This window comes from Myotis davidii, unplaced genomic scaffold (genome assembly GCF_000327345.1).
Source record: "Myotis davidii unplaced genomic scaffold, ASM32734v1 scaffold1494, whole genome shotgun sequence".
Lineage (NCBI taxonomy): Eukaryota > Metazoa > Chordata > Mammalia > Chiroptera > Vespertilionidae > Myotis > Myotis davidii.
This window is the reverse complement of record NW_006286246.1, coordinates 4,393,119-4,419,121: the sequence shown is the minus strand read 5'-3', so window position 1 is coordinate 4,419,121 and position 26,003 is coordinate 4,393,119. Positions and strand designations below refer to the sequence as shown.

Below are 26,003 nucleotides of genomic sequence, written 5' to 3'. Positions count from 1 at the left end.
CTCCTCTAAGAGGAAGGTCGTGGTATTCACCCCAAACAATGAGTTCATGTTTTCTGGGCTTCCGCTGAGGGTAGAAATACACTTTTGCAGAAGTCACTATGATGAATGACAGGGACATACAAGAACAACGTCATCTAACCCACGCGCCACGGCGAGGACGGCCGTGCCTGGAGGTGGGACTTCCTGCTGGTCCCCGGGGCTCAGTTCATCGGGCACCTCATTGCACGCCTTTGCCATGTTCATGGACTTACATGGAAGCCGCCTGTGTCGCATGAGCAGACGTGAACCTGGCTCCCACGGTTTCTGGGTCCATGTAGCCATGAGCTGCCTGCGGATACGCATCCAGTGTTGAGGGCACACTCTGTGTCCGGATGGTTCTCAGCGTGACTTTCTGTTAAAGCAAGAGGACTTAGGTGCCTACTCCATGCTCATCACAAACAGCGTCCTGCGTTCCTCAGCCTCTGGCTGTGGGAGCAGGGACGGTAGGGACAGTGCCACTCTGGGTGGGGCACTCCGTCCTGGTAGATTCAGCACCAAGAACAGCAGCAGCAGTGACATGGAGGAAGCTGCAGCGCCAAAGCCAGGAGAGAAGCCCAGCCCCGGATGCAGGCGGCCGGGCCCAGAGCGTCCGTCCATCTGTCCATCTGTCCCCGAGCAAGGCCCGCGCCCAGAGAGCCCAGCCGTTTCTTGCAGGTTATCACCAGCGGACAGACCACACCTGTGTGCTGTCCCAGAGGTCAACTCTGGTCCTTGGTGGGAGGGCACAACGTGAACGCTTTAACCTCCTATTTCCTTCGTGTGAGAACGGACACTGGAGAGCTCTGCCCATGCGTGCAACCGGCACACACCGCGGACGCCCGCGTGTCCTCTCGGGCCTACGCATCCTGAGGCAGGCAGCCTCTACTCTGAAGGAGTGACGAGCAGTGTGGACCCCGGCTGCTGTCTGCCACAGTCTGGCTGGCCTACAGACCCAGAGCCAGGACACATCCGTCACGGCCTCAGCCAGTTACGTCACACACGCAGCTGCTGCCATAGAGCCAGGACACGCCCACCATGGCTTCAGCCAGTGACGTCACACACAGCTGCTGCCATAGAGCCAGGACACGCCCGCCACGGCCTCGGCCAGTGATGTTACACACGCAGCTGTTGCCATAGAGCCAGGACACGCCCGCCACGGCCTCGGCCAGTGACGTCACACATGCAGCTGCTGCCACGTTGTGGTTGGGGGAAGTTACAGCCCCAAACAGCATTGGCATGTACTTCCCTGGGGCCGAAAGGTTTTTAGACTTAGATATTTTTAGATCTTAAAAAGGTTATGCAATTTTTATATGTGAGCTCTGAAATATCTCCAGGAGTGTCTATGCCCTGTCATTTTAAAATATGTATATAGTAACTGCAGGGAGAAGCCTGACGAGTCACACCAAGTTGGATAAATATAGACTAGGAACAGTGTCATAAGTCGCTGTCAGTTTTTGCCATAAATGAAATGTTACACCACATTTAGAGAAAAGAATTAAAACTGTGTTTTCAGCATCTTTTAGATTTGAGAATTTCATTTTAGTTTTTATTGCCTATTACATTGGCCTAGGGATCAGAAAAGGTTTATGCTTTTAAATTGGGTGATAAAGTAAGATTTTAAAAAACGCTTTTGCAATGTAGCAGTAGCTGAATTGATGTGAACGGCGATGCTGTTAGGCCTGACCCTGTGGTGCAATCGAAGGCTGTGTGCTCGCTGCAGTGACGGCCAAGACTCGCTCTCTCCGGCTGAGAATGGCTTCAGGCTGGTGCACGCGTGCACGCCTGTGTGTGTGTGTGTGTGTGTGTGTTTACATGTACACAATGCATTTATTTGTTGTGAACCAACAGAGGGCCTAGCAGAAGGCAGCGTTCCTCCTGGTGACCTTGGCAGTGGCCGTGGTGGATGGGCAGCAAGTGACCGCCTGTAGACCAGGGCTCTGCATCTTGGGAGCGACACCGCTGGGCTCGGCCCGCCGCCGCGAGGCTGTATTAACGTCTTATTAAGAGAAAACAAACCTACCATTGAGCATCACACTCATTTACTGCTGAGGTTTGGTCTGTTGAAGGTCTACTCTAACCCCATTTTCCCACTGGCGTTCAGTTAGCAACGTCTGCAAGTAGTGTGCGATCCAATGAGTTCGGAGTCGTTTTGTATCCAAACCTGTATCATTATTCCTGGATTTTTATTTTGCTGTTGTTGTTATTCATCTTCCCTGGAGGATATTGTTCCGTTGATTTTTTTTTTCTTTTAGAGAGAGTGTGAGGGAGGGGGAGGGAGGGAGAGAGAGAGAGAGAGAGAGAAAAAGAGAGAGGGAGAGAGAGGGAGACGTATTTCATAGACAGGGCTAGTAATTTCCAGTTTGGTTTTATCGCATAATGTGAATGGAAGCTCCCGCAGATCTGTACCTCTCCCACCATGATCAGTGAGCACTCCCGCGCCCCCAGAAAGGACGCGGGCAGTTGTCTGCGGGTTTCATCTGCTGGCCGAGCACTTGGTGATTTGCTGGCAGGGTGTCCACCATGGGTTCTGCAAGCTCAGAGAAAACATAAGTGCGCCTGTCTGTCACCTGTGTGCGAAGCACCGTCCCGACGCCCACAGCTCGGCTGTTCCGCAGGAATTACTCTGTGCTGTGAGGGAGGGTCTTCTTCATGTTGACAAAAAGCAGTGGCCGCCAGCCCCCGTTCACAGGGTCGGTCACGCCCTCCATGCTGAGCCTTTTGGGGGTCAGGAGTTGCTCTAACTCTCTCTCTCAATGCCCTTGAAGGATCTGCCGCATTTAAAGGATGAGTAGAAAGGGTAGCATTTGCCTGGCTGGTGCTGCTCAATCGGTTGAGCATTGACTCATGAACATAGAGGTCACCGGTTCGATTCCCGGTCAGGGCACATGCCTGGGTTTTGGGCTTTATCCCCAGGATGGGGCATGCTGGAGGCAGCCCATCAATGTTTCTCATCATCGATGTTTCTATCTCTCCCTCTCCCTTCTTCTCTCTAAAATCAATAACAACATATTTTTAAGAAAGGGTAGCATTCCGCGTTACAGAAGAAACGCCCCCAACCAGTGTGGCTTGCCTGCTGCCCCAGGAGAGCACCTGGGCTCAGGGGCAGAACAAGAGTAGGCAAATGAATGAACAAGGCGAGAGGTGCAGGTTCCAACATCCCAGCCGCCGCGTGGAGGTGGAGCCGGTCCCCCGGGATTCCGGGGTGCTGGAGGCAGGAAAGGTGTGGGCTCCGCATGAGCTGGGAGTCACCATAGGCGTGCCTGCCTCCTGAGAGTAGGGTCCTTCCTCTGGCCTTCACGCTTGCTGCTCACCGACCAACGGTGTAGAGATGCTGTGGGAAAAAGAAAAGCACGGCGTTCCCTTTAGGAAGCCTGGGTCGCGCCCTGGCTTCTCCTGTGATTGTGAGGCTTTGGGCCAGTCAGTTCACTGCTCTGGGTATCCCTTCCCTCGTCACCAGACGCTGTTTCAGGCTTCCTCCTGCGTCCGTGTGGAGTTGTCTCTGAAACTCACTTGTCAGTGAGGGGCGTTGCTCCACGGGGCACAGGCCCCAGCTCCGTGGCACAAAGAGCACAAGAAGGAAAAGCCAGCAGATTCCTGGACCCCCCTTCAAAGGGCGTCCCTACTGCTGCCCAAGGTCATTCTTTCCCTCGAGAGATCTGATGGATTTATTTCTAACTCAGACCTGATGACAGAGCCCTTCGCCTGCCCCAATTTTCTAACATTTAAGAAATTGTACTGTGTTTACTGAGGTCGTTTCCTTGGAAATGTTTAGACGGGGAAGCGCCGGCTGACTGCCATGTCTTTGATCGTATTTCTCTTTCTTGCAGGAATTTTTCTTTAAATGTTCAGCGCACCCGACCTCTGACAAAGAAACATCAGTAGCTTTGAACTTGATCACAACCAACAGCCGGGGCATCACCTGCATCACGTGCACCGACATCAGGTGAGGACTGGAAACACTGTCACGTGCACCTCGCTTTCCCAACAGCCCGGCCTTCCCAGGGAGTCTCTCTCCTGAGGAGAGCCTGCTTGACTTTGACACTGTCCCCCTCGCTTGGGTATATTTTAATGGAAAAGACTTCAAAATGCCAAATCCTTGCATTTGCAGCTTGCTCAGTAGTCAAGTAGGATCCTAGGATATAAATGAGATGACTGCTATCTCAACACGGACTCAGGCATAGAGATGTTGTCATGGATTCATGTCATGGATTCATGTGTAGGGATGTTGTCATGGACTCATGCACAGGATGTTGTCATGGATTCATGTGTAGGGATGTTGTCATGGACTCATGCACAGGATGTTGTCATGGATTCATGTGTAGGGATGTTGTCATGGACTCATGCACAGGATGTTGTCATGGATTCATGTGTAGGGATGTTGTCATGGACTCATGCACAGGATGTTGTCATGGATTCATGTGTAGGGATGTTGTCATGGACTCATGCACAGGATGTTGTCATGGATTCATGTGTAGGGATGTTGTCATGGACTCATGCACAGGATGTTGTCATGGATTCATGTGTAGGGATGTTGTCATGGACTCATGCACAGGATGTTGTCATGGATTCATGTGTAGGGATGTTGTCATGGACTCATGCACAGGATGTTGTCATGGATTCATGTGTAGGGATGTTGTCATGGACTCATGCACAGGATGTTGTCATGGATTCATGTGTAGGGATGTTGTCATGGACTCATGCACAGGATGTTGTCATGGATTCATGTGTAGGGATGTTGTCATGGACTCATGCACAGGATGTTGTCATGGATTCATGTTAGGGATGTTGTCATGGACTCATGCACAGGATGTTGTCATGGATTCATGTGTAGGGATGTTGTCATGGACTCATGCACAGGATGTTGTCATGGATTCATGTGTAGGGATGTTGTCATGGACTCATGCACAGGATGTTGTCATGGACTCATGCACAGGATGTTGTCATGGACTCATACATAGGATGTTGTCATGGGCCCATGTGCGGGGATGTCATAAACCCCTGCATGAGCACACCCCAATACTCTACATCAGTGGTTCTCAACCTTGGCTGCACATTAGAACCACCTGGGAATCTTTTTAAAATCCTGATTTCTGGGCCTCATCCTCCGGAAATTCTGTTTCTTTGTTATGGGGCAGGGCCACAACATTAGTAACAAAGAAGCAGAATTTCCGAAGGATGAGGCCCAGAAATCAGGATTTTAAAAAGATTCCCAGGTGATTCTAATGTGCAACCAAGGTTGAGAACCACTGCTCTACATTGTACTTTGCTAATTGTGGGTTTTGTTTTTTTCCTGCTAATGCTTTATATTTTAATTTAGAAATAATTCACTCACAATAAAATTTCTTAAATGTTAGAAAAATTTACCCTTATGGTTAGTAAGATTTTAGTTTAATGCTTTCCAGTATTTTGAGAAGCCTAGATATTTGCATGTACATATGGGATGTGTGTGTGTATGTGAATGTATACATGCCTGCTGTATGCAATCATGTTATTTATAGTTTTGTATCCGCCTTTTCCATTTAACATGGTATCGTGATAAATTTTCCCTGCCATGAAATATTTTATGAAAACAAGGCACATGATTTTAATAAGCGTCTAAGATTCCATCGCATGGGAATACTCTATTTACTCCTTTCCCCATTGCTAGTAATTTAGACTATTTCCAGTGCTTTTTTAAAATGTACATATTAAATGAAGTAAGACTGAAGTCTAAATCCTTTCATGTGCTTCGAATGTAAAGGCACAGTGATAGAAATTGGCCTCCGGGTTCCTCATAAAATCCTGGAAACTGAAGTAGGAAATCGGCAAGGCTCTGACTGGCTCTAAAGGTGGGAGCCGTGCTTGGTCACAGCTTTAAAGCGATCCTGTCATTTGAGAAAACACTTGGTTGTGAGTCCCGTCTGCTTGCAGGTACAGGAGTAACAGAGGAGGTTTTCGGGGCTCCTGCTGTCCAGACCACACCCTGTGCTGGTTAACATGCGAAAACATGTAGAAGATAGATGTGCCATGCATTTCCAGATGTTGGCGAAAATTCCCTTCAGTGTGTGAAAGGAAAACACTATCGGGAAGTGAAATACAAAAACAGTTCACAGCAGAGAGAGCAGAGAATCACAGAGCCCGGCCTGTCCATGTGCTGTGCCAACTACGGACTGCCTGTAAGGCAAGGCCAGGCTGACGGGGTACAGACGTGACCAAGGCCGCAGTCCCACTCGTGTCACTGCAGCAGAGAATTTAAATTAGTGTTTCTGACCTGAATTAAAGCAATTCTGCTTCATGCAATGCAACAAGCAGAAAACAGATTCTTTTTACACTAGAGGCCCGGTGCACAAAATTCGTACCGTGGCGGGGGGGGGGGGGGTGCCCCTCAGCCCAGCCTGCCCCCTCTCCAATCTGGGATCCCTCGGGGGATGTCCGACTACGTGGCTGTGGGCGCCGCCATCTTTGAGGGTGTGGCAGTCAATTAGCATAGTCCCTCCTTAGTGGCCGTGGGTGCTGCCATCTTTGCAATGGCGTGAGAGTCAATTAGCATATTCCCTCTTTATTAGATAGGATGGAACATTCTCTTTTTAAAAAACCCTCCTGAATTTAATGGAATTTTCCAAAACTGAATAAGATAAAGTAATTTTATTAGTAATCAACAAGCCTTAAAGCAATATTACGAATAAGGAGGAGGTTAAGGTGATATTAGGAATAAGGAAGTTAAGGGGATATTAGGAATAGGGAGGAGAGTTAAATTTCTGTGGCCAACTTGTAGGGACTAGATTAGGGGTGGGCAAACTTTTTGACTCGAGGGCCACAATGGGTTCTTAAACTGGACCGGAGGGCCGGAACAAAAGCATGGATGGAGTGTTTGTGTGAACTAATATAAATTCAAAGTAAACATCATTACATAAAAGGGTACGGTCTTTTTTTTCAATAGTTTTATTCATTTCAAACGGGCCTGATCCGGCCCGCGGGCCGTAGTTTGCCCATGGCTGGTCTAGATCCTTCAGCTGTATTGTTGAGGGTCAGTAACTTATGCAAAGAGAAGGACTGTTTTATCAACACTGATGCTCTGAAATGTGAGCCCGTGCCAGTGGGTGACCTTCATTTCCCCGGAGTCCACCCCAAGATTTCAGGTGTGAGCAGCTGCACCCCCAGGATTCCTGGAGACATTGCAGGGGCCTCAGCATGAAGTTCACATGCTCACCTCTTCCTTCAGCAGTGGCTGCAGGTGCCCAGCAAATCCACCCCGACCAGTTCTGCAGCCGTGAGGTCAGCCGTGCATGTGTCCCCGCCTTGGTCTTAGTGGTTCATTTTCTGAAGGTGGATGCTAAGAAGCAGCTATATTTTTAAAGCCTCTCAGTGGCCCTCGCCAGGGCTGGTGACAGGGAAGCCTTATTTTTATGGCCTATTTTCAATGGACGTGAATGCCCATAAGTCTTGGTTATTTCCTTTATTTTATTGAAAAGCCTTTAAATAGCTCATTTTACTTTAAATAATATTGTAAGTGACATGTACATTTGTTTCTAATTGCAACTTAATCCTTGTAATTAGCAATTGATGATCAACTTAGTGAGGAGAGGACGTTATTTTCATTGCAAATTGTGTTTGCACTGGTTCATGTCCTCAGATTGCAAAGTGCCGGGACATTTGGTAGCGGTGGGCAATGGTGGGATCTACATGGCGCTCTGAAGACATCGCATGTGTAGCAATTATTTCCCATGACATTCAGAATCAAGTATTTACAGATTTGTTCTTCGTGGCTTCTAAAACTCACAGAGCTGTTTGCAGCCAAATCAGCAATAGTCTCAGGAACCCAAATGCAAGCAAATTATTCACTGAAGCAAGGCTCATGGTGTGTGCATTCTGTTTCTTGTTAATTTGGCAAAGTCTGCGTCAGAAGAACAGAGCCTCGAACCATTTCTGACGTGCAGCGGGAATGACATCGGAGCGTTTCCGGGCCCAGACCCAGATCATCCCGCACTAGGAGCTACTTACTGTGGGGCCGTGGTAGTGGTCACGCCCTAACATCCACACGTTCATGTGCAGAAGTACCTGCATGGGCACCAGCCTCCGCCAGCAGTACCACGGCGTGACCGTTTTACGCAGCACCTGTGACCTTTAGCACCTCTGTCATCAGAGATACCTTAAACAGTCAACCACTCTGCCCTGGCCAGTGTATATCAGTGGTTAGAGCATCAGCCCATCCAAAGCAGGGCCTGGAGTTGATTCCCTGTCAAGGGCACATACTTGCGTTGCAGGCTCGATCCCCTGCCCCAGGGTGCATGCAGGAGGCAACCAATCGCTGTGTCCCTCTCCCATTGATGACTCTCTCTCTCTCTCTCTCTCTCTCTCTCTCTCTCTCTCTCTCTCTCTCTCCCTCCCTCCCCTCTTCTACTTTCTCTAAAAATCAATGGGGAAATATCCTCAGGTGAGGATTAACAACAAAAAAGCCAACCACCGGTTCACTCAGCAGATGTATGTTGAGCTGATGTGACTCAGGAGGTGTCGCAGGTGCCCTGGGCAGTGAAGAGCACTGTTCATGGGACGCAGGGAGGGCAGAGGCCAGCTGTGCCCCCCAGCAGTCGAGGGTGTGGTGGGAAAGGGCTGGGTAGGGCCAGGGGACCTGGCAGCTCCTCCCGGTGCCTCCTCAGTATGTCGTTGCTCTGCAGCAGGAGCCCAAATTCACTTCCAGTGACCCTGTTGCTTAGCCAAGACAGCGTGCAAAGTAAACAGAGAATAGCTCCTGTGTTGGTAACGGGGCAGGGCATGCGCCTTGGCCCACCCGCTGTTCTGTACATCCAGCCAGCGGTGCTGACGTCACCTCTTCTGTGGACACACCTCCTCCTCGCACGTTACTCAGCAAAGGGCCGGACCGTGACCCTTGACCCCAAAGCCAGACTCTGGCACATGGTGCTGTCATTGCTAGTCTTCACATCTGGTTTCCTCCCCTCAGCCATTTTGTTCAAAATGTATTTTCCTTTCTTTCCTTCCTTCTTTCTTTCTTTATATTAAAAAAATGCAGTGCCTGTGAGCTTCTTTAAAGTCGCCATATAACTAAAGCATTCGCTGTTTCTCTGTAGATCATCATACTTGTAACTGAGGAGCCTCCCTCTGCGGGTAGAAGCCCGCGGTTTGAGAGAGTGTTCTCACCTCTAACTGCTTTGTAAGTTAAACCAACAACTATTTCTGACAGAATATCGTCCCAAGCGCTGTTTTCTGCTTCACTCAGAGAAACTTCCTTTGATAAACATTTTCCAACAGGGAAAGCCCTCGTCAAAGAAGTTATTTTTACGTATACACATTTTGGAACTGCCACCATTTTGAGGTAACAAAATCAGAAGTTTTCTCCATCTTGTGGTATGAATATAAATTTATCAAATTAAAAATAGAACTTGCATTGGAAGATTCTTTCTATGAATTGAAATATTCTAAAAGTTAAATTATAGATTTCAGAATGAAACCTTTGTGTGTCATTTGATTTCTCATCATTGAATGGAGTCAGATTCACCTTCACTTTTTAGGATCAATCCAGTTTCTTGATGACCTTTTCTGGTGACTTATACTTATTTAAAGCTTCAGGAGCTGGGGGATTCCATTAATTGAAGATTTTGCTAAAGCATTGCTAACTGATTTTGAACAATTTAGAAGATTCTCATAAAATAATTAATACAATTGCAGTGTAGCGGAGAAAAAAAATTGTCTCCTATACTCCCCTCGGTTCTCCAGCTGAAGTCCCGACAAAAGACAGATTAACAAAAACAAATCAAGAAGAAATTTACTAACCAGAGCAGCCCACATTACACATGGGAGAACCCAGAGATGGGTAACTTAAAGAGCTGGTTAGAACTCGGGCTTATCCAGGGCTAGGCAAAAGTAGGTTTACAGTTGTAAGTACACAAAACACAGTTTATTCTTATATTATTATTTATCAGTTATTGTGCGATTTTTCCATAAAAACAACTGTAAACCTACTTCATACCCATCCTGTATACCTTCTTAGTCAAAGAACAATCCCCTTGTGGAGAAGTGACAAAACAAAGAAAGAACTTTGAACTTCTAGGGCAGCGAATTGTGGGAAGTAAACATATGGGGAGTCTAATGGAAGATGAGGACCAGTTAGGAACGTTTGTAATGTAGGCACCTGCCTCTGGTGTCCCCGTGGCTGATAGGGGTCTAGAGGTGTCTCCAGGGATTAACGTCTGTCCTTCCTGGCAGAGAGGGGGAGGGACACCGTACACAGGCATGCTCTGCCTTTAGGCAATGCAGGAGAGAGAGCTTTTCCCGTGCCTGCTTCCTCCCAGTGGGCTGCAGCTCAGAATAGTCCCGATGCCAAAATGGCAGGCCTGGGTGTGGCACCTGCCGTCACCCTCCCGCGGGCCTTCTTCTCCAGCATCACGTTCGCCACAACAACTTCGCAGGCATATTTATCCGTTGTGACGATGACGTCTTCTTTGCTTGGTAGAACAGTCCAGCCTTCTCGGGGGCGGGGGCGGGGGCGGGCTGGTTTACGAAGCAGTGTTTGTAGGGCTGGGCGTTCTCATGTGCGAGTGATGAGGGCAGCGAGGGAGGCAGTGCACGCTGGCGCCCACAGAGGCTTTCCTACCCGACCTCAGATCTGTCACCACAGCTTTGGAGAAATATTTGTAAATTGTGACAACTACGGCTTCTGCTTTGGTTGGTAGACTCTCACAGCTTGTTGATCGCAGTCACCAGTTGCCTGCACACCACCATTGCTTCCAAGCAGGTCCCACAAATCCCTGACTTCAGTGAGGGTGTTGTTTTTAACCCTGATGCTCTTTTCCACCCACATGTATATCCATGTTGTCACTTTAAAAACAATACCTGCAGCGTGGAGCTTTAAACCAAACTGTCAGTAGAACCCACAATGTCGGGTAATTCACGATCAAGAAAATACACTTCCGGAAGTTTTGCTTTGAGTCAGTGAATTTCATGGAAAGAAAAACTGAACAGTTATTGGAATAAACAGACCTTCTATTTTTAGCATCGAGTGACGCCGCAGACTATGATTCAGTTTGACTTTTCACGCAGGTCTGCTATGCAGGCCAGTGCCAGCAGCCATCGCCTAACTTGTACATGCAGTTCTGCTAAGCAGCCATCACCCGACTTGTACGTGCACAGAAAACTTGGAATCCAGGCCGAGTAAATTAATTTAGAACAGTCACTTGATCTAAATGGGAAACCACACTTCACTGAGTAATATGCAAATGTGCCTTCTGAGCAGGGGCTGAAGTCGGTTTCGGAGCCCAGAGCTCAGCGTTCTCGAAATAGCTCAGGCTTGGTGCCTGCCGGCGCTCCTCCAGCAGGCGGGCGAGTCTGGTCAGTGATATTTGAAAGCCCCTCTGGTGGATGGAAGAGTCGAACAACACACATGCCACGTCTGTATGAAATCCTGAGCTCTCCTGAGAGGTAGACATAGTGTCCAGCAGTACTGTGATTTATAACAAAGCCTATCTGACTTTTGCCACTACCAGAGCTCCTAAGACCCTGAGAACTCCCTGAGGTCAGAGCAGCAGAGGTGTCTTTTGTTGTTAGGACGCGGGGGCTGGTTGCCAGGGAGCCAACCCCGTGATGAAAGGCTTAGAGCTTCTAGTCCAGCCGTCTGGGGGGATGTTGGTATGAGACTGTTGTACTTATTTATTAGGGACCGAGGCCTGTGAAGGGCAGGGGAAGAGGTGAGATTGGCAGGGAAAGATGAAGGAGACACAAGCCTGGCTAGGCCCTGGCCCACCGCGTGGGGCCTCGGCAGTGAGCATGCCCTGCGTCCCGGGAGACCAAACCTAGACGCTACATGGCACCTGGCCGAGTCTCCAGCAACACTGCCCAGAGACGGGCTGGTTCAGATCCGAGGAGCTGACAGCTGGAGGCGCCTGCTGACCACACGCCCGGCAGCTGGGGGGCAGTGCGTTGAGAGAGGATCCAGGGGGTACCTCCCCATCTCTCCTGGAGGCTGCAGGAATCTGAGGAAAGAGATGTAGGACCATGTTAGGGAATAGAGGGAACACAAAGTATTTCTGGGCGAGAATCAGCAAAGGGAATCTCTTCACCTTACTCTGGAAATGGTTATAAATACCAGGGAATCCCATTCAGAGCAATAACACACGTTTTTAAAAGCAAAATTAGCCCTAACTGGCTGGGCTCAGTGGATAGAGCGTCGGCCTGCAGACTGAAAGGCCCCAGATTCGATTCCAGTCAAGGGCATGTACCTTGGTTGTGGGCACATCCTCAGTAGGGGCTGTGCAGGAGGCAGCTGATCAATGCTTCTCTCTCACTGATGTTTCTAACTCTCTATCCCTCTCCCCTCTTCTCTGTAAAAAATCAATAAAATATCTTTTAAAAAAAGCAAAATTAGTGCAATTCAAGGTTCATGTCATAATGTGAATAGCTGTAAAAGAAAAAAAAAGTTTTATTCCTTCATATTTTTATAAATACCATGATATTGATTTGATGTAGAAACTATTGTAAATTTTTATTGTTAAATTTGACATAAATGATCACCTAAAATAGAAAAACAACATAAAACATACTTAAGTCACCAAAATATATCTTTTAAAACATTTAGGAAACAAACTTCACAATTTAGTTTCATGTTCAGAATTCCATATGACTAAAGGGCATTGGGAAGAGATGAATGATTATCATGTCTTTTACGAAAACCATTGTTTTCTCTAAAAATCCACCCACAGCACAAATAATCAACATTGTCCCGGATAAATTAGCTTTGTAAGTTAATATCAGTTCTTAAAATAAATGACAACATTCTGTATCTGTCTAGCTGAGCCCTTTACCTGTTCAAGGACTTGGCACCAGAATTAACATCCTAAGCTTGATGGGTTCCCATGAGCTTCTGGCACGTACAAGGGTGTGACGTTGCCAACTAGACTTGCTTAAGCTGGATTCTGTTTCTATGTCCACTTTTAGAGGCTACTGTCCTTGCTCAGGGACATTTCAAAGGTTAACTTCAAATGAGGCCCCTGGTAAACCTGCACTGACGAACTGGAAGTTAACCCTCAGGAGAGAGGGGCGGGAGGATAATGGGCCCACGGGGTTTAATTCAAACCTGGACTCGAACAGGAGAGGGGAGAAGGCCTTCCCAGGGCGACTCCTCGGTGTGCCTCGCTCGTGGTCAGTGGCGGGGAAGGTACCCTCAGAAGGCAGCAGGTGGAGGGGAAAGCCAGGAGTCAGGGTCGGCCCGGGTTTGCATCTGGAGTTAACGACAAGCCGTGTGAAGTCAGGCTGGCCGTCCACCTGCAGCTGTGCTCTCACCCAGTGAGTCTGATGAAGGTCATTTAAACTAATGGATCCTCAAGGCCATGGCACAGGTCCAACAACAAAATCCACTTGGACGTGCTCCACGAGCAGTAACCTGGCTTTCAAATGTTATACACGTGGGCACTTCCCCCCGACTGTGTGATGGATGCACCCCCGCCCCCCCCCCCCCCGGGGCCTAAGGACTCGGCTGCCCCCGGTCACAGGGCCCGGGTCAGGCACACGGTGAGCCTCACAGAGAGCTGGCCGAGACCCTCCTGCGCCAAATGCCATCATCACTTTTAGGTGAAAGTGTCCATGGGGCTGCTCCTAAGCGTCCTTCCGAACCACTGACGTGACAGCTCCCGGGGTCCCTCCCGGCGACTCTTCCTGCAGCGTTTACTGGTATCAGCACTGTGTCCTGGGAAGATGGCAGAGCACGTGGACCAGCTGCTGCATCGCAAACATCAGAGCCTGGGGCTGCCGTGCCCGCGCCCATCTGTTTCCTGGGATGGGAGTTTGGCTCGTGCAACTCCAAGTCCATATGAAGAGGGGTTTTGATTCAGGAAATTAAAAAGTGGATTTCAGGCCGAAACCGGTTTGGCTCAGTGGATAGAGTGTCGGCCTGCGGACTGAGGGGTCCCAGGTTCGATTCCGGTCAAGGGCATGTACCTGGGTTGCGGGCACATCCCTAGTGGGGGGTGTGCAGGAGGCAACTGGTCGATGTTTCTCTCTCATTGATGTTTCTAACTCTCTATCTCTCTCCTTTCCTCTCTGTAAAAAATCAATAAAATATATTTTTAAAAAAGTGGATTTCAGGCTTTGAACCTGTGGGGTTCTTTTGCTGTCCCTTCCTGCTATACAGAGGCGGGGTAAGTCTTATTTAGCCTGACCCTTGTCTCGGTTAAGTTTCTTTTCCAATAAATAAATTGGCGCAGTTCCCTGGCGAGCACCGTCCTTGTCTTCCCCCACTCTTCTGTGCCGCCGGGCAGAGGGACCAGGCCCTCTCCTCCAGTCTCCCCAGGCTGGTGTCATCCCCAGTTCCCACCGACTTTTGCCTTCAGGCATCAGTTGCCCTGGCCCAGAGTCGCTCAGGGATGCCACTGAGCCCTGTGGGGAATGTGCCTGGAGGTGGGGGTGGGCGTGGGGGCGGCACCCAGTCCGCCAAGGAAGGCCAGGCCCCCCCGCCCCCCGCAGGCCCAGCTCTGATTGCCTGGTCCTCTGGGCAAGCCCCCGCCTCCCTGGACTTCTCTGATCGGCTCTGACAGGGGGTGAGGTGGAGCTGGAAGAGAGCCGGCAAGGGCAGACGCTGAGCTGCTGCTGGGAGTCCAGCAGGGGCTTGTTAGGGATCGTGTGGGATCCGTGTTTCTTCTCCACACGCATCAGCGCGGCTCTGACGCACAGCTCGAGGGGGTACAGCTCGAGAGGTTCAGTCCACTTGGGCGGGTGCTGCTCCCACACCACCCTCACCCGCCGCCTGAAACTCCTCACACCCAGCCCACCAGCGGCTGAGGCCCTATGTCCCCGCACTCACGTCCCTGTGTCACGGGAGCCACGGGAGCCGCACGTGGCCATCCCACGTTCCGTAGCCGAAGCCCGTTCTCCTGGAGCGGGCCAGGCTGTGAAGAATCCCTTCCCGGCCCATCTTCTCTCCGATGGCGCCCGCTAGGCGCTCACGGGCCTCCCGCCCGGCCCCCAAGCGGCTCCCCGGAGCCTCGGGAGGAGGCTTAGAGAAGAGCCTGTTGTCACATCGCTGTGAGGTGGCAGCAGGGTCTCCATCCCTGGCCCCGCTAGGTGCGTGTTCCTAAGCGCATGCCCCATCCAGGAAGGGGCCTGGGCAGGACCCGAGACTCAGGCGTACCCTGCCGGGTCCCCTCTGGCCAGGCGCTTTCGGTCTTTCTGCGGGACGTGTCCTCGGAGTGACCCGCGTGTGGGTTGCACAGCGCGAAGCTTCTCCCAGGCCCGCTGCCCTGCGGCCGTGCCTCGCTCCCACTCGTGACCCCTGGCGCTTTCCTGGGCGGAGCCTGCGGGCTGCGCTCAGCGGGTGCGCCCTGGTGGCCGCTGCTGGTGGGACCATGTGGCGCAGGCCTGCCCGGCTGTGAGCTCGCTGTCTGGGGAACTGGCGGTTTGTGTTGGTTCATCTGTGAATTCATCGTCTTGGCCTTTTCCCTCCAAGTTTCCTAGGTGCCATTTTGTGCTTTGTTTTTTCAAATAAATTTGCAAGATTTCTTTATATGTGGAGAATGCTGGCATTTTTCTGTGTCTACAATGAATGTAAACATCTCCCCCCGCCCCATGTGCTCAGTTATCCCTGATTTCTATTACCCTTCCCGCTCAGGGACTTCCTTGCCGACACTGAGCTATTGGTTTGCTTCACTCGTGCTGTAGTCTGGTGGTTACACAATTCCATTTTCTTTTAAACATTTGATTCCTTGACCTTCCTAGTACCTGTGTTGAGGAAGCTGAAGGATCTGACTTTTATTATTATTACTCTATTAATGATTCTAACACCATCTATCAAGGCATGTCACTGATTTGAAATGTGACAGTTCACAGCCTGGATCACAGAGGCATCTGTCTCTCTCCTGGACGGCTTCGGAAGCCCCTCTTCCGTTATGCACCCTGTGCTGGGCACGCAGTTTAGTTCCTGTACCTTAAATGAAATTTTTATCCTGGTTGAAACGTCTCTCCGCTGGCCATCTCTTCCCTAACATGGTTTGGCTATTATATGATTTTCTTCCTCTAAACAATTTAAATAATATATTTATATCTAGAGCAGATAAGCAGAACAGAGGGGCACAACTCGAGCCCCCCCCCCCCCCATGTCTGGGGGCCATCCCCTTTCTAAGACTAACTTGAGCTCCATTTTTGATACGGCATGGATTTTAGCTGACAAGGATCAAATGCCAAATGTTTTTGTCAGCTGGGGGACATTGTTTTGTTTTAAAAACTCCTAAAATTGCAGATCTGTGTGTCTGTGAGCTGCTGGAGAGGGGCTACCATTTGAGTCTCTGCCCATAGAAGGGACACAGGAACCGGAACCGGAACCAGAGAGGAGGGATTCCTGCCTTCATTCCTGTTGGCTTTTTGGCTCATCCATTTCACTCACTAGCTGAAGGCTTGTTTGACCTTGAGTCCCTTCCAAATTAAGTGACAGTGTCTCTACTTTTGGACACCTCCTGGGGCAATCTGCAGGGAACTTTTCTTTCAAAGACTAATTTCCTGACTCTCTGGCTAAAGAGAGAAGGTTAATAGTGTGGGGACTCTGTTTACAGGCCATTAGAAGCAATTAGCACATCAAGGAGATGAAAAGCACTAAAGCCACTGCCCGAGGAGGCAGGACAGAAGGCAGAAGCATCTATTTTTAGCACCTAATCAAGAAGGCTTGGAGGCCCATCCTCTCCTGCCAGATGAGCCCATATTTTAATTATCAAGAAGAAAAGTGACATCTTCATCCCCACCCCTCCCCCAGCTAAGTTCTGCCCTCAGCAACTTCACTAGTGACTTGGAACCCTATTCCTGATTTTTTTTTTTTTACAAAAATCTGCCATCTTTTCTTAAGGTTCTCATTTCTGAACTGTTTCCCTTTCCTCCTAAGAATACGCCTTTGTGCCAAATGGGCTGTCTCCTGCAGCCCCTGGAGCTCAGGGCCCTTCTGGTCTAGTTTGAGCATCTTGGTCAGCTGCCCCCCCCCCCCCCCCCCCCACACACACACACAGCCTGCCGCCCTTCCCTTCTGTGGGTGCAGCTCGCAGGCTGTGATGCTGCTGACCCTCTTCATATGGTATTCGAATCCCACATTCTCTGTCAATATGGGAATGTCCCCCTACCTGCCCCCCCCAGTGGGCGTGTCTCCTCATCTCTAAGGTTCCCTGTCTTCCTGGCCTCACAGTAGCCCCTGTGGACTGTGGAATTTTATCAGCACCCCTACTGACATTTGAATTGTAAATGAGGGGCAGAAAGGGGATGTGGGGAGCCAGCTAGTGCTGTGAGAAATACTAATCCTGCTGTGACCCTGCTGCTGTGTTCTGATTAAAGAAGGCACTTCCACTCCAGCTGAGCTGGCCTGCAGATGCAGCCCCTCCTCCCCTTTGGAGCTGCCTGTCACCATGGAAGATGAACAGAGGTTTGTTACAGACACCAGAGTCGCAGCCCTTTGACCATCCCCAGCCCTTTTCCACACCTGCAGGCCTTGGCAGACTCCGGCCTGCTCCCTGCTCCCTGCCCACAGGCACTCCCTTGGGCTGTTTCCCCTGTCACCCCAGTCCTTGCAGTCACTCAGCCCTTGACGAGCCCCAGCCTTTGGCATATGTGGCACTGCCCTTTGCCTGCTTTCCTTTGTCCTTCCACCTGTCTCAGCAGCTGCTCATGGGGGGCAGAGCAGATTTTTGTGGGTGACCTGCTGCTCTCCCACGCTGCCGGCAGGACTGGAATAAACGCTCACATAGGAATCAACCCTGTCTCTGCTTCATCGGCTCGAGTAGTGACAGGCAGCACGGACCCCCTGATTATCCAGTTACATAACCACTTTCTTCCCTCTTGGCAGCGCAATTACAGGAGCGGTTTAATACGTGGTCGGGTCTGTTCGCGTTTTCTGTGCTGTGCACTCTCCCGCCACTGTCTGGGGACGGGTTTGAGGAGATGAGGTGGGCAGTGGGACTGCAGTGCTCATGGGCCTGGGTCTCTGCGGCCAGGCAGGTACACGTGGGCTGGGGACGCCGCTGCGCCCGCTGCGGTCACAGGGCCCAGGCCCTCGAATGCTCACATGCAGCCTAATCATGAGCCATGCAGGTCAAGTAGAAGAACGGCCGGCCATTCTCAGGAAAAGGCCTTGGGGGTATTGCAGGCTGACGCGCCAGTCGGGACAGACCCCCAAATAAAGACCACAGTTTTGAACTCCTAGGACTTTTTCTCTTTTTAATTTCTAAGGGACAGAAGGAAATGTTCACTCTCCACCCATGTAGGCCCAGAGCCAGCGGTGATTATTTTAAACATGGCCTGGATCTTCCTGTATCCTTTGTCCATGGTCATATAACATGTCTGTAAACATGTACATTTATACATACCATTTGCATGTATACGTGTATTTCACATACAAGTATAAGCATAAACACTTGTACACACATGTACACACACGTATACATGTATACAAGCGTGTGAGCGCCTGCGCACACAGACACACACGGGCGCGTTCATAAATCTCGGGGACCCCCACAGGGCTGTTCCTCTTGGGGGACGGGATCACACGTCGTGCTGAACAAATTGTGCTGCTTTCCTCTCTCCCAGCTCGTTTCTTACGTTTCGCAGTGCGTCGTGGGGAGCCCCGCAGGCAGGGACCGTGACAGACCTCATCCTTTCTCAGGGCTCCGCGCCCACTGCACGGAACGCACGCAGCTTCGCTCTGGTGTAGACGTCGCGATTGCTCGCTTGTTCTTCTCCGAGTGACGTTGGAATTAATAACAGCACGCGCGTGTCTTTACAAGCCCTCCCAGGATTTCTGCAGAACTGATTTCTTGGAGGAGATTTTCTCCGCCACAAAAATAATGGAGTTCTGAAGAGACGGGCGTGTTTCGCTGGCTCCCAGTGGGGCGGGGCGCGCACGCCAGGGGTGGCCTTGAAGGGACGCTGCATCCGTGTGCTCCGGGGCGCATGCATTCCCCACGGTAGAGGCCGCGGCAGATGTCGGTCTGTCTCTTCAGTATTTTGTTATGTCCTCTATACATACGTGTGTTATAGCACACACACATCTTCATCTGTATGTAACCTCGTCTATGTTCCTCTGAACTTCTCTTGAAGATTCTGAACCAGCGGTCATTTGGCCCAGCAGCCCCTCCGGGTACATGAATACAAATGTGAGCTCCGCAGAAGCACCCGGAGACGAAGCCCTGCCAGTTCCGGCCGATTGGGCTGCGAGGCTGTGTCCTTAGTGCTAAACGGTGCCTCTTGCTGAAATACGGAGAATATCTGACATCTCAGAGGCAGACAGAATGGCTGCTTGTGTTTTAAGGGAAAAAGTGACACGTTTTACTCATTTTGTTAACAAATGTTTGTTGAGAACTTACTAAGTAATTTCTAAGGAATGAAAATAATCATTATTTCATCTTAAGGACTCCCTCCTTACCCTAAGGAACTGATGGGAGGAATAATGTATAGAAACTTAAAAATTTCTGGGAACTTGACAAGATGGTGGTAGATTTTTAAAAAGGGCAAGGAGCCTGACCACCATGGCCCAGTGGTTGAGAATCAACCTGTGATCCAGGAGGTCACAGTTCGATTCCTGGGTTGTGGGCTCCATCCCCAGTGGGGGGCATGCAGGAGGCAGCCAATCAGTGATTCTCTCTCATCATTGATGTTTCTATCCCTCCCTCCCTTCCTCTCTGAAATCAATAAAAATATATATATTTTTTAATGGTAAGGGAAAGCTCATTCACTCGGGGAACCTAAATCTACGACGTGACAAGTACATGAGCACAAACATGGACTTGGTTCTACAACAGAGGGACTATCATCTCCAGCTTCAAGTGGGTGTTTGTGCAGTTTGAACGGAAGCTTGGAGATCAGGCAGGACTTCCGTGGGTGGAGGAGGCGGGGGCAGTGTAAATGGTGGCAGTGAACAGGCGAAGATATGGAAACGAGATATTTATGTATCGGCACGGAAGCTGTAGTTTAGCTGAGGTTGGTGTATGTGAGAGAGAAGCCGAGGATGAAAGGGATGGTAGGCTAGTGTGTAGTGTGGCCGGATTTGAACGCAACGCGAGGAGCTTGCCTCCCGTGTGGCGGGAGCCGTGCGAGGCTGGGAGCAGGGAGTGACGTTGCCCAGCGAGGCTTTAGGAAGGTGGGTCTGCTGGCGGACACTGGAGAGGGCGGGAGACTGGAGTGGAGAAAGCCAATGGGAAGACGACTGTACTGACTCCCAGAGGACATTCTCACAGACCTTCAATTAGAACGAGGCAGCGTTTTTATAGGTTCTACTTGGCTTAAACGGAGACAATAATTCTCTTGGAGAGCCATCCGGGCCGTATCATAATTTCCTGATGAATGGGAAATGAAGTTCAAGCGACTGAATAATTAGAATGTAGATGAAAAGAAATATTACAAACCATCCAAGTTGTTATTAGGTGAGGTTCTGACGTTCCTGACCCTGGGTAAGGCCTCCTCCAGAAGAGACACGTTACACCAGCTCATGGGAGAGTCGTGTCCAAGGCAGAGTCCCCGCCCGGACCAGGCCACGGGAACCCCGTGGCGATGAAGCGCGGACTCCGCAGGCAGAGCGGGGAAAGCGAGGAGCCAGCGCCCTTTGGTGAGATCGGGAACTGGAGCGAGTGGGATACAGTCCCTGTTGAGCACTGTGTTCTATTGTTGTTTTGTTATTTTTTTGTGTGTTTTTAAATTTATACGTTTTTATTGATTTCAGAGAGGAAGGGAGAGGGAGAGATAGAAACATCAATGATGAGAGAGAATCATGGATTGGCCGCCTCTGGCACGCCCCACACTGGGGATCGAGCCCGCAACCCGGACATGTGCCCTGACTGGGAATCAAACCGTGACCTCCTGGTTCATAGGTCGACACCCAACCACTGAGCCAGGCTGTTGAGCACGTGGGACGGGGACGCACTGACGAGGACAGAAGGAGAATCTCACAGGTCTTCCTGAGTTCTGCATCGCTGATGCCGCTGACGATGATGAAGATGGGTGGGGAGAGAGAACCATCCCTCTACCCTCCATGTCATTCCGGCTCATCCAATCATCATATAGACAGGAGACAGATCAGCAAGAGAAAATGACCAGATTTAGCTACACACGTATGTCCGGGAACCCCACAGACACGGGAGGCTCAGAGACAGAAAGGGAAACTGAGGCACGGGGACACTCTGAGTTGGCTGAGGTAATGCACCGGAAGGTCACTGCAGGAGAGACATGTGCACAGCTGCCAGCTTGGCCTGCCCTGTAAACACGTAAGCAGTCATTTCTGGGGGCCAGGCTCGGCTCCTCGCGTGGGTTCGACGGAGCGTTGAGGAAGGGAGCAGAGATGCCTCTTGAGCCGCAGTGTCGGTTGCCTTTAGCTCGGCATCATCTGCACCCACTGGGCTGCACCCCGGGGTGGCTGGCTGTGAGCCCGCAGTGTTTGGTGAGGGTGCAGTTCTGCGTTAAGCGGGAGCCCAGGCCTTGGTCTCCCCGCGGTTTGGAAAGGGAGGGGCTGCGCTGCGGTGACCGGGGCTGCTGCCTGGTGCCACTGAGAACCAGTGGTCAACGTTGCAGGAATTTCATGAGCCAGTTGCTAATAACAATTGCTTAATGGTTATGAAAAGTATTTTATACTTCCAGTAAATTATATTTTAAATATATAGTAACCTGGACCAATCATTTGATGATTCTCTTTCTACATTTGTGCTACCGTCTGTGTCAGTGATGGCGAACCTTTTGAGCTCGGCGTGCCAGCATTCTGAAAAACCCTAACTTAACTCTGGTGCCTTGTCACATATAGAAATGTTTTGATATCAGCAACCATAGTAAAATAAAGACTTGTATTTTTGATGTTTATTTTATATATTTAAATGCCATTTAACAAAGAAAAATCAACCAAAAAAATGAGTTCACGTGTCACCTCTGACTGCGTGTCATAGGTTCGCCATCACTGGTCTGTGTTCTCAAGGTGCTTTTCATCTGCCACAGGGAGATGGTGGGGTTGCTGTGGAGGGCGGGCCGCTGAGGGTCCCCCCAGCTCCTGTTCAGTGGCTCCAGGTGGGTGGCCTGAGCTGACCACACAGGAGGATTTGCACAGATCGGCCCCCGCCCCGAGAGCCAGGCGTTGAACATTTCCTGGGCGGCCTGCGGGGCCTCTGATCCTTCGGAGGGAGGAGAATGGCTGCTCTCTAGGCAGTTGCTGCTCATCTGTTCCCTCCTCCCTCGGCTGCGGGCGTCTATCGTGTCCTACTCCTCCACAGGACCCTGCCAGAGGGAGGGGCCGTTCCCTTGTCACTCCCCGTGCCCATTCCCACTGACCAGCGCCTGGTGCTTTAGTGGCGAAGGAGCCGGAGCCGGTCACGGGCTCTCACTCCGTCTGTGCGTCCCTGGCAGTGATGGGTGCAGTGAGTTCTCTCTGGAGCTTGGCCTTCTCATGGGCCTTGACTCTCCTACCTCTGCGTCCAGGGACCCTAATGCCCCAGGGAACCTCACCGGCCTACCTCCAAGAGCAGGAGAACTTCCGGGTCAGCGGGAGTCTGCGTTTCACCTGCGCCCATGCTCCCGGGCACCTGGGCGTCCAGGTTTCGTCAGCAATGTGACCGCCACTGGCCCAGCGGGGCTGTGGGGCTCTGATGGACGCCGGGCCTGTCCGCTGTCCTCGGGAAAGCAGCAGCCTCATCTCTGTGTGCAAGTGGCGGGCGGCCCATTGCCCCTGACTCTCATTTTGGAAACATGTTTGCATGGGGCCTCCTTCCAGGGCCTGGGGCTCCCTCCCACTCGCCCAGTATTTCCGAGAAAGTCACCTACATGCACTGGGCCGTCAAGTCCATCGTGCTCTGTCCCCGTTAGGCTTCTAGACTCTGAGTGGGCCACACGGACAAAACAGACATATTTCATCTTCTTCATATATAGCTTGAGGATAAAAGGTCAAAATAATCCCCGTACAAACCATGTTTCTTTCCTTGCCTTCAGATAAAAATGCAAATAGCTCCCTTTGAAGTTTGTAAATACAGCCAGTACCCTGTGTTCTGTCGCAGTAGGTAGGTCGCTGTGAGGCAGGGAAGTTAACCCGTCAGCTCCTGTGTCTGGCTAAGAAAAGGGCCATTTTCTTCTAAGCCAGTGGTTCTCAACCTTCTGGCTCTTTAAATACAGTTCCTCATGTTGTGAACCAACCATAAAATTATTTTCGTTGCTACTTCATAACTGTGATGTTGCTACTGTTATGAATCGTCATGTAAATATCTGATATGCAGGATGGTCTTAGGCGACCCCTGTGAAAGGGCCATTCGACCGCCAAAGGGGACGCGACCCACAGGTTGAGAACCTCTGCTCTAAGGTGAGTTGCTCAGCCAGGACAAAACCGTGACACGCTGTTTCTTGCTTTCTGAGGAGCGTGCTCACAGCGCGACTACCTGGGACAGACCTCCTCCTTTTGTTCTAGAATCAGCTGTGCCATTCTCACCAGCCGGCCTCGTGTGCTCGGCCCACGCAGGAGAGAGGTGGACCCTCTGCCCTCGAGTGGTTCTCAGGCCAGGAAGCGTGGCCGGCCAGGGTGCGGGCATTAGAGCAGGGGCGTCAGGAGCAGAGAGAAGGCGGCGGGTGCATCTGCCATGGCCCCAACATGGAGAAGCAAGGGAACCGCCTCTCCCGGGTGCTCAGCCTCAGGGGGGCCAGGCCTTGGGGTGGGCGTGGAGGAGGCCCGGCGGGCAGGAGCCTTGGGGATGACCCTGCTGATCCCGCTGACCTTTTGCCAAGCCCTCCGATCCCTCCAGCCTTCAGGTGCAGAGCTCCAGGGACACTGCCTTGAAATGATATCACAACACACAACATGCGTCACTGGAACGCGGTGGGAGATGGTGGGACACAGAGCCGTCATGTGACTCCATTTCCCAGCATGCCTTCCTCATCCACCTACCCAGCAACTCTTTAAAAACATAGCATGGTTATATCATAAAGTAGCATGAAATGGGTGTATTCTCCAAGATACATTGCCCATGTATTACTCTCCATAGCTCACAGATTCTTATTCCTCTGTGCATTTGTAACAAACGAACTAGACAAAAATAAATGGCAGATACTGTCATTTTCCTCTTCGACGAAGACAGTGCTTGGTACTGCGTTTGTCAACAGCGTGTGATGGATGACATCAAATAGAGTTTTTGTGGTTTGTTCATTTTTCTTTCTCATTTGACCAACTCAGCTTTTGTCTCCTGCCCCTTCCTAAAGATGCAAGCTACTGGCAGGAGGGCTGTAAAATGCCCATAATTGGCTGACAGAGTGGGCTGAATGGAAAATCTTCACGTTCACTATTAGGGTGAATAAGCCTAGAATATCTTAAAACTAAAGTGCTTTTTGCTTGAAGAAGGCGTTAAAAAGGGTGTGATGGCATCTTAGCTGACGTACAGGGCAATTCTGTGGCAGAAAGTGCCATCCATAAATCAGGTGCGGGGGGCCGTGTTCCTGGACCTGACCACCCTTCCCGTGCAAGTCTTCAGTGAGAGCACGGGACGCAGCCCTCGCTGCTCCTAGCGCCTGTGTTTATCACGTGAAAGAGGGAGCCTGCGGGCTTCCCAGGGCTGTTTGGGAAACCCGAGAGAGTGTTCAGTAGAAAAACACCTTTTTCACATATTCGCAGGTGCCTGGGAGGAGGACGTAGACATGACTGAGGTCATTGTTCTGCCGGCCGCTGTCACACGGTCAGTCAGGATTGTGCAGAATGTCTGCCCTGTCGGAGCTTTCGTGTTATCTCGAGGGGCTCAGCCGCAGGGGAGAGACCACGGGCTACGGCGCACTGCTATGTGTAACTGGACTGAGCAAGTCGATAGATAGACCTTTGATCCCTCACGTAACTCCAGCCACTTTCTCGGCCACAATCTGCACAATCTTTTCTTATTTTTGTCTGTCCACCAAGCTTCACTACTCATGTGTTGCTTCACAGACACGTTCTGGGGGATATTTAACAGCATCTTTCTTAGACGGAGGTGAAAGGTTAACTGACAGCTTAGTAGGTTAGAAGGGAATGGACCCATCTCACCTGCGGGGCACAGAGAGACCTGCACAGAGACGGGCACCTGCCCGGTCCACACTCCCCCGTGAGCTGACAGGGCCCCACCTCCTGGTGCGCAGTGGGCTGGGGTCGTGCGCCTGCCCCGGGAGGTGGTGGGCTCAGGAGGCCCCGCCGGGAGGTAGAGATCGTCCATCTCACCGAGTGCATGAGACCCAGGGAATGCCTGCCTTGTTCACGCAATTAGGACAACGGGACCCCAGTCACGGCTCTGTCCTGTCCATGCGAGACGTGCTGTCCACGCGAGATGTGCTTGGAGACCATTTGTTTTGAGGTGAAATTCACACGATATAAAACGAACCCTTTTAAAGCAAACAATCCGTAGCACTCGGTGCGGTCTCAACGGTGTGCGACTACAGCCTCTCTCCCCTCAAAACGTTTTTATCATCCCAAACCCATCCAGAGCTCCTCTCGCACCCCCGGCCCCCAGCCCCCAGCCCCTGAGCTGCTCCTGGCTCTGAGCTGTGCCCGGTGGCCTTCATGGAAGTGGACTCTGCACTCTGTCCGTCTGCATGTGACTGTCCCCCAGCACAGTGCCCACAGTGTTCGCCCACGGTGGCATGCACATCAGTGCTTGCTTCTCTCGTCATGGAATAGTACCGTCTCCTATGGACAGACCAGTGTGTTTACCTTTTCATCTGTTGGTGACGTGGGTATTTCTACCCTTCGGCAACTGTGTATAGCTCCACTCTGGATGTTTATAGCTGGGTGTGTGTGTGAGTCATTGTTCTTCTTTTGGGGTGTGTGTGTTGTGTGTGTATTTGTGGGGGGGGGCATGTGTATTTGTATGTGTGTGGGGTTATTTGTATGTGTGTGGTATGTGTGTATTTGTGTGTGTGGTATGTGTGTGTTTGTGTGTGTGATATGTGTATATTTGTGTGGTGTGTGTGTATTTGTATGTGTGGTGTGTGTCCTATGTGTGTGGTGTGTGTATTTATATGTGTATTTGTGTGTGTGGTATGTGTGTATTTGTGTGGGGGGTGTG

The 26,003-nt window shown here is 50.8% G+C and overlaps 1 protein-coding gene across 1 annotated transcript in view; it reads left to right on the top strand.

The window, feature by feature from the left end:
• The window catches only part of PARK2 (parkin RBR E3 ubiquitin protein ligase), a 394,517-nt gene that overhangs the window by 164,024 nt on the left and 204,490 nt on the right, over positions 1-26,003 (top strand). The window contains exon 6 of the mRNA XM_006757721.2: positions 3,846-3,961. Coding sequence (XP_006757784.1) covers positions 3,846-3,961 — 116 coding nt within the window. The remainder of the gene's footprint in view (positions 1-3,845; positions 3,962-26,003) is intronic.